At 39.6% G+C, this 7,608-nt stretch overlaps 1 protein-coding gene across 1 annotated transcript; it reads left to right on the top strand.

The window, feature by feature from the left end:
* The first annotated feature begins 354 nt into the window (after positions 1–354).
* Positions 355–1,337, top strand: LOC140949449 (uncharacterized). The gene is made up of 2 exons (XM_073398610.1): positions 355–855; positions 1,098–1,337. The coding sequence occupies exons 1-2, from the start codon at positions 355–357 to the stop codon at positions 1,335–1,337; spliced, it is 741 nt and encodes a 246-aa protein (XP_073254711.1).
* The last annotated feature ends 6,271 nt before the right edge of the window (positions 1,338–7,608 follow it).

Raw genomic sequence — 7,608 nt, 5'->3', positions numbered from 1 at the left:
AGATCAATGTAGATTATTATGTAAAAAAACAAAGGATCACGGTCGTTTTTTTACGAAATGCCCTGTATATGCACTTTTTCGAAATCGGGTCTATATACACTTTTTCCATTTTGGAACTTTTAAAATTACCAAAAATCGCCCAAATCTCGACCCCTGTTCGGCTCTATTGTGCTTTTTTAGTGGCGTGAAAAACAGCCGTGATCCATGCCGTAGTCACATCTTTAGCCGCATTCGTTGCTGATTAGCCTGCTGTGGGGGTAGAGTTATCGTACAAAATTCCGAGCTCTGTGATGGAGAAAACACTGACCAGGATTTATCTCGACCCAAGTCAACCCGCAAATTTCGGTGGTTTAGATGCTGTTTACAGAGCAATCAAAGAAAAAGGAAAGAACAAGCAAGTCCGACATTGGTCCGAGATTGGTTGAGTCAGCAAGATGTTTATACTTTTCAAAAGCCGCAAGAAGACGCTACAAGAGAAGTCTAGTCATCGTTTTTGGAATAGATGAGCAATTTCAAGCGGATTTGGTCGACCTCCAAAATCTCAGTCGCTACAACAAGGGCTATAAATACTTACTGACTTGTATAGATATCTTCAGCAAGTACGCGTTTGTGTTACCTTTGAAGACAAAACAAGGTCAAGAACTGGTCAAGCCTCGCAAACCCATCAAACTGCAAACAGATCAAGGAACAGAGTTCAAGAATCTCGTGTTCCAGAAATTTCTGCGTGACAACAACATTGCCTTTTTCACTGTTAACTCTGGGCTCAAAGCCTCAGTGGTTGAGCGTTTTAACCGAACACTTAAGAATAAGACGTACAAATATTTCACGGCCAAAAACACCCTCACCTATATCAATGTATTACCCCAGTTAGTATCTTCTTACAATAACACTTACCACCGAAGTATTAAAATGAAACGAGTCAGGTGACTAAAGCGAATGAAGTTAAAGTGTGGGATACTTTGTATGGGGATGATGTTCAAAAGCCTGTGCGATATAAATTTCAAGTGGGAGATCGCGTCAGGATTAGCAATGTGAAGAGAATGTTTGAAAAATCTTACTTACCTAATTTTACGGAAGAAATTTTTACTGTTTACAAGCGAATGGCTCGTCAAGTTCCCGTTTATAAACTAAAAGATAATGCAAATGAAATCTTAGATGGAACATTTTATGAACCCGAATTACAGAAAATTATTAAGAACGATGATGTTTACCGCGTCAAGAAGATTCTGCGGAAGAGAAAGCGTAAAGGAGTAGTAGAGTATCTGGTGAGATGGAAAGAATACGAAGATCCAAAATTTGATTCTTGGGTTCAAGAAAGAGATATTTTGAAATTGTAATTGATGCATTTTTTGTGTAGTGAATAAAAGAAAATGAAATAATAAAATAAATGGTGTGTGGTTTCTAATAAATTAAGAATACCCAGATTGAAAAGTTCATTTCAACACAGGGTACGATGGAGGTAAAACAGTTTTATCTGCATCTCCCTAGCAATAGCAGCCTCGATAAGTTTCCCAGAAACACATTAACGGAGTACCATGTTGGTTTACCTCAAACCGTTAGCTTGACGGGGGACTGGGAAGTAGCGTTAACGGAAATTCACTATCCTCATAGCTGGAATAATGTCCAAGAAAATTTTGGTAATCGATTCTACCTTTGGAACCAAGAATTGTCCGGAGTATGGGAGGCCCTAATTGTACCACCAGGCCATTATTCTTCCATTGGAGATATCTTATCAAAGATGGAAGGGCTGATCGAGAATGTAAAGCGTTTCAATGACGATGTGACATTTTCCTACGATACGTTCACTAGAAAGGTGAATGTTCACCTACAAAATAACGTAGAACTTTTCTTTGGTAACATTGGATACCTGCTGGGATTTTCACCAGAAGAAATTATTTCTAAAACCTCTACCGCTGAAAGACAAGCGGATTTGGAATACGGCTTTCACGACCTTTTCATTTACTGTGATCTTATTCAGTCACAATATGTTGGAGATGCATTGGTACCTTTGCTTCGAATTGTTCCTGTAGAAGGAAAGGTCGGGGAGCGAGTCAGTAAATCATTTTTACGCCCCCAATATTTACCTGTCAGCAGAAAGCAATTTGAAACTGTCGAAGTCAATATAAAGACAGACACAGGTGAGTCTGTACCATTTGAGTTTGGGAGAGTGTTGTTAACACTCCATTTTCGTCAAAGTGCACCTCAGTACTTTTAAAGATGAAAAAACTCCACACTCCAAATCACAAGTTGTACGAACAGTACTATGTTAATCAAGCCAAACAAAAAGGTGGGAGTTTACCAGCGTTTCACGGTGCTCGATTTCAGCATGGTTATGGACTAGGGTCCATATTCAGAGGTCTGTTTCGCTGGGCGATGCCTCACCTTCAACAGGGTGCTAAGGTGAGTGGAAAAAAGGCTTTACAAACAGTGTCAATGTCGTCCAAGATGTTCTTGATGGAGATAACATTAAAACAGCAGTCCACAGGCACACGAAACAAGCCCTCGGTCTACCTTCTCAGAATTTATTGCAGGCACAATCAGGAGCTGGCAGAAAAGCTATAAAAAGAAAAGAGCAAGGAACCAAAATCAGTTCGCCTCAAGGCAAGAAAGCAAAAACATCTCCGCAGCAAAAGAAGCCCAAAGAGATATTTTCTTTCTGGAAGTAACTATGGCCTTTGTGCAAAGCATCTATTCAAAAGTCTGCGGACGTTACTGTTTGTATTTTGCTTTATATCGTAGTCGGCATATAAGTATGAATGCTATTGTCCATCGTTTTTCTAAAAACACAAGTAAAAATGATAGTCTCGTAAAACGATTTATTGAAAAACATTTTCCTATAGGTTTTCCGAAATATCGCACTGATGTAAACAAGCAACGAGCAAAAGCACAACACTAATTTCAGTAAACAGACATCATGTAATTTCTTTTCAACACATTTTATTGAATTACAAAATAAAGTTTTGTGTTTCACAATAAAAAAAAAGTCTCTTGTCAGGATTTATAATCGTAACCATCGAACAGCCTGAGGGCGAGGACTCTCGACTCTGCGCCTCTGCTTTTTGACAGAAGATAACGTCACAGGTGGGGTGGGTAGCCAACGCGAAGGACTTTCTGGGGTCTCCTCTCTCACTCTTGCTTTAATCCCTCTTATGGCACTCTGACGTTGGGGATTACGAACCAAGTTTTCGGGGACATTCATTCGCGCCAGGCCCCTCGCTAACACGGACCACCCCAATGGTTCAAATCCTTTTCGGTGACGCAATGTGTCGTTGACTAGGTCGACCACATGAGAACCTGGGATTGGTTTGTTTTCATACAACAGCTCTCCTTTATCATTCTAGTGCAACAAGTCCTGGTGTTTTTTAATTTTATCCAACAACTGTCTAGCCCCAGCTTTGTAAATTTTGGGTACACTTTTCATGACCTCTTGCTCTACTGCTGTTGGAAGAGAATTATCTGGAGAATCTTCCTCTGTAGATTGGGGGGTTTCTGTTGTTTTAGGGGTCGTTAACTTCACATGGAGAGGCTGGCCTTTCCGCTGATCGTAAAAGTCACGTACCGTTGCAACACCTGATTGTAAAGCTTCGCCTTTTCCTCATCACCAAGTTGTTTACTTTCTAAAATATCCCCTATTTGGCTATCCAGATTTTTCAGAGTTTGTGGTACAGTTGGTGTTAATATCTGCTGGCGTTGCTGCAATCGTTCCAGAGTGTTTTCAGGAACGAGAACCATGCATCTTGTATGATTCATCTTAACTAAGAAGCGAGCTCAACACGCGAAGAACGGGAGGTAGCAAAACACTTAAGAAGTTTCCTCCGTGTTGTACCAAGATTTGCTTTTTCTTGTTTAGCGGGGTAATCTTTTCAGCTATAGCAGTCAAGGCTTTCTTGTGCTTAAGAAGTTTTCTCTTTGCCGGTTTACTGACAGGGACTGTTTCTTTAAGTATGTTGAATACACACTCACAAATGGTTTTTACTAAAGCGTCGTCGACTGCTTTCAAAATTGCTTTACGTTGAGCTGGGGTACACTTGACGAGGAGCTTAAGAAAATCGTGGTTCTTAGACGCTGGGCCATACTCAACTGATATCAATCACTACGACAGAGCTTTTTTTATACCTTTCTGACATAGGCGAGCTGAGTCTCCCCAGGGAAATTGTTTGTGCGCAACCGGAAGTCGGTAGGTGTTTCCGGTTTGAGGTCGCATAACAGGTAGCCATAAGGGCGTTTTGTCGCATCCTGAAACGCCTCTTGCATGTATTTGACATGACCGGGAAACATCTGTTTCGCCAAGTGACTGACTTGACTGCTATCTCGCGGAGACTTGAACGTCACCAAATAATGGCAATTCAAACTCATGTCTCTCAGTTCTTTTCCCCGGTGAAAAATATTTTGAAGAATGAAAATAACGCTTAAATTTCGGTGATGACAGCCCTTAGTAAACAAATTGGTAATTCTTTGATCATTGCTAACCTCCTGCATTAAATCGTCAATGACCACTAAATTCCGAATGGTTGGGTTTATCATAGATTCTAAATCACCAGGAACTCCTTCGACGAACGTGATGTTGGAAATGGTCCTTAGCATTTCATCGTAAGCCGGTTGCTATATTCCATAACACCAAATGATATTTTCAGGAGCTCCGTCTATTAATTCTTCTCCAGATTCCAACAGTTGTTTGACAAAATGACTTTTTCCACAACAAGTGGGGCCAGCTACAATAGCAGGAAAGAGGTGTTTCCACCTTGGTTCCATGTTGATAACTGACTGGTTCAACTGCGTTTGCTCTTACTTATAGCGAAATGGTCTTTGGCGGAGTATCTTTATCATAAACTCGAACCATGTTGGTATTTTGTAATTAACAAACTGGAGCCAATATTTTCTCTCTAAGTCAGACAGCTCGTGTACCTAAGCCAAATGGTTTGCTAATCGAACTACAAATTTAGAGTGACATCCCGGTATCGGGCAATGACGACAGACACAGTTACTCATGATGTTCACGGTACGAAGGTTTGATATCAACTGAATAAAACCGCTAATGACACGAAGTTTATGACTATTGAGAACGGGCCACAGGGGCCACAGGGGGCCACAAGGGCCTTGTATACCACTGTGTCTTTCCTTTACGCGGGTAATTGAATCGCGCGTGGCGCACACACGCGCGCGCGGCTAGACAGAGAACAAACCGTGTTTAGTATATTAAACCATATTTATTTACGAACTATGAACAAATGACATTTTTTACACATAAAGGAAAACTATTTATATACAATGCGATACAGAGAAAAGTCGCCTCGAAGCAAAGACAAAGAAAGCCCCATCTTGACAAAGACAGAGACAAACACACACCGACTCAAAATTTTAGTCATCATGAAGAAATTTTATTACTTTTAGAAACAAAGCTTATTTTGAATGTCATTAATTATCATATCAAAGTCCATTGGTGTTCTTCTTTTCTCACGACTCTATCAGGGCATTCTATTGTTTCTTGTTGATCACTGAAATCCTTCCATTTGAGCCCATTTGGTCGGTAGTATAGATCGTATAAAATACGGCTTTGAAGATCATCACCCTGCTGGACAACATCAAGTTCCAGAGAAGCGAGGTACGCTTCCCATGATTTATCTAGTTTGAGGTCGACAGTACTGCATTACTTTCGGTAGCATTCAGCATAGAATTCTGGTCAATTTGTTCCACCACTTCATCGTGGTAATACATCCATGCGTCATCATTATCCATCATGAGGCAAGAATGTTGGTTTTGACTTGGGTGTTGAATAGCACAACCGTCGCAGTGATTCAGCTTCTCTCGTTGGATGAGTTTGTCAACCAAAGCCGCATAAATCAGTTAGAATACATGTCCAATAAAACTGTCTATCCTTTGACGCTGGACAATATTTCAAAGAATATTGGTGAGAGTTAAGACTTTTTTCCGAGCAAACTGAACTTTTAAGAATGAAATCATGATTGAACGGAGAGCGCGTTTGTATGTTGAACACATAATAGATTGTTCACTATCCAGTCAGGGTTAAAAGAGCCCTCTTTTTCTAATTCGTCTTGTAGTTTTTGCGACAGGTATTTCATAGGTTTGTCGATAGACAGAGAATTACAATTTCGCAAAGAAATACAACATGTTCTGGATGATTGAGAAACAACATTCCTTGACTTTTTTCGAAGTGGGAACTCAATGTCTTAATCGCTTATTTTTTAAAAAGACAAAAGCTAAACGGCTAACTCTTAATTGCATTTTTTTTTACACAATACCTGGTCTTAAGTTGAAGATTTTTGCATAATCAACCCGCAGCGTGTTTGTCCAAAGACAACTATGGCTGAGAAATAATTCTCTTATGGTGGTCAGTTTTCCAACAAACTACAGCTACAACGGATTGCATTTCAAAAAGTATCGTGTGAGGAAATGACGGAGAAGCAGATTATGAACTCCACGTATATCAGCAGAACTGCCATTATTACGCAATATCTACGATTATCCTGATGCCTTATTAGAAATGAACAATTTGTTCAAGCGAAGATTACAACAAAATATGTTATTTGTCTCATCTGAAAAAGGACCTACCTACGAACCAAGATCTAAGTTACAGAGACAATTTGGTAGACTACACGTTAAGTGATGATGTAACCATTAGCCATTACCTTATTATTATTTCTTGTCTACAATGATATACTCTTTTGAGGTGAATAAAATAATTTGCGATGAAATACTGCGTTGTGTCACTGCTGGTCAGTTGGGGTCTGTTATTTTTAGAATGATGTCAATGCAATTGACGTCATTCTAAAAATAACCTCTCCAATTGACCAGCTATACTACTGTACCCCTTTCATATATCTTCCATTGAAAAGTTGTACCTGTTTCATATATCTGCTTCGTGAGAATAAATCGGTAAGAATGGAGGTCTTCCGGTCATTTTCGTGTAACATTTAACTGAATTAACATGTAAATGATATTGCCATAAGGCGTGTTTCTTCGAAGTATTTTCATGAAAGGCCCTTTAAAATACTTAATTAAAGATTTTCCTCTTCTTTCACATACTTCAACTTGTGATTTTCCTACCCTTTGTTACACCTGATGCTTGAAAGAGGTACCCTCAGGGCGAAGCCTTCCTGACTATGAAAAGTGCATCATGAAACCATGAACAGGAGATGAGTGGAGCTTCGGACATGGACGGTGATTGAAGACTGACGCAAAAATAGATAATACAATGAAGAGTCCAAAGAAACGCTAGGACTGATACGAGATAACTCAAAATCAAGTGAATGAAGAGCAAATGAAGACTGAATAAAGTAATGCCAATTGGTCACCTGTTAACCACACCCCATCACTCCGCCAAAAAAAAACGACAACACAAAACAAGCTAAATTTAACTAAAAGTAGTAATTGAAGAAGAAATATGACTGTTATAGGTCGCTGATAAGCCGGTTTTTTTCTTTTTTGATTTTTAGCCGTTTGGTAACTCATCATCTTGTGGACAAGGCAGATACTAGTGCCAGTCCCTCCTAAGTGCTGAATTTTCAAGATGGCGTCGCTTTATTACTTTCTAGTTTCATCCTATCGTTCAGCACTTTTGGCCCTTCAAAAATGTAACCTAGGCAGTAT

The sequence above is a fragment of the Porites lutea genome, chromosome 10, assembly GCF_958299795.1.
Source record: "Porites lutea chromosome 10, jaPorLute2.1, whole genome shotgun sequence".
Lineage (NCBI taxonomy): Eukaryota > Metazoa > Cnidaria > Anthozoa > Scleractinia > Poritidae > Porites > Porites lutea.
The sequence above is the reverse complement of the archived record's forward strand: the minus strand, read 5'-3'. Positions and strand labels throughout refer to the sequence as shown.

Bases quoted from the DNA above. Each gene is read 5' to 3' on its own strand.
- LOC140949449 (XM_073398610.1), top strand. From the start codon at position 355: ATGCTGTTTACAGAGCAATCAAAGAAAAAGGAAAGAACAAGCAAGTCC. The intron at 856-1,097 runs GTATTACCCCAG...ACTGTTTACAAG, and splicing joins ACACCCTCACCTATATCAAT to CGAATGGCTCGTCAAGTTCC.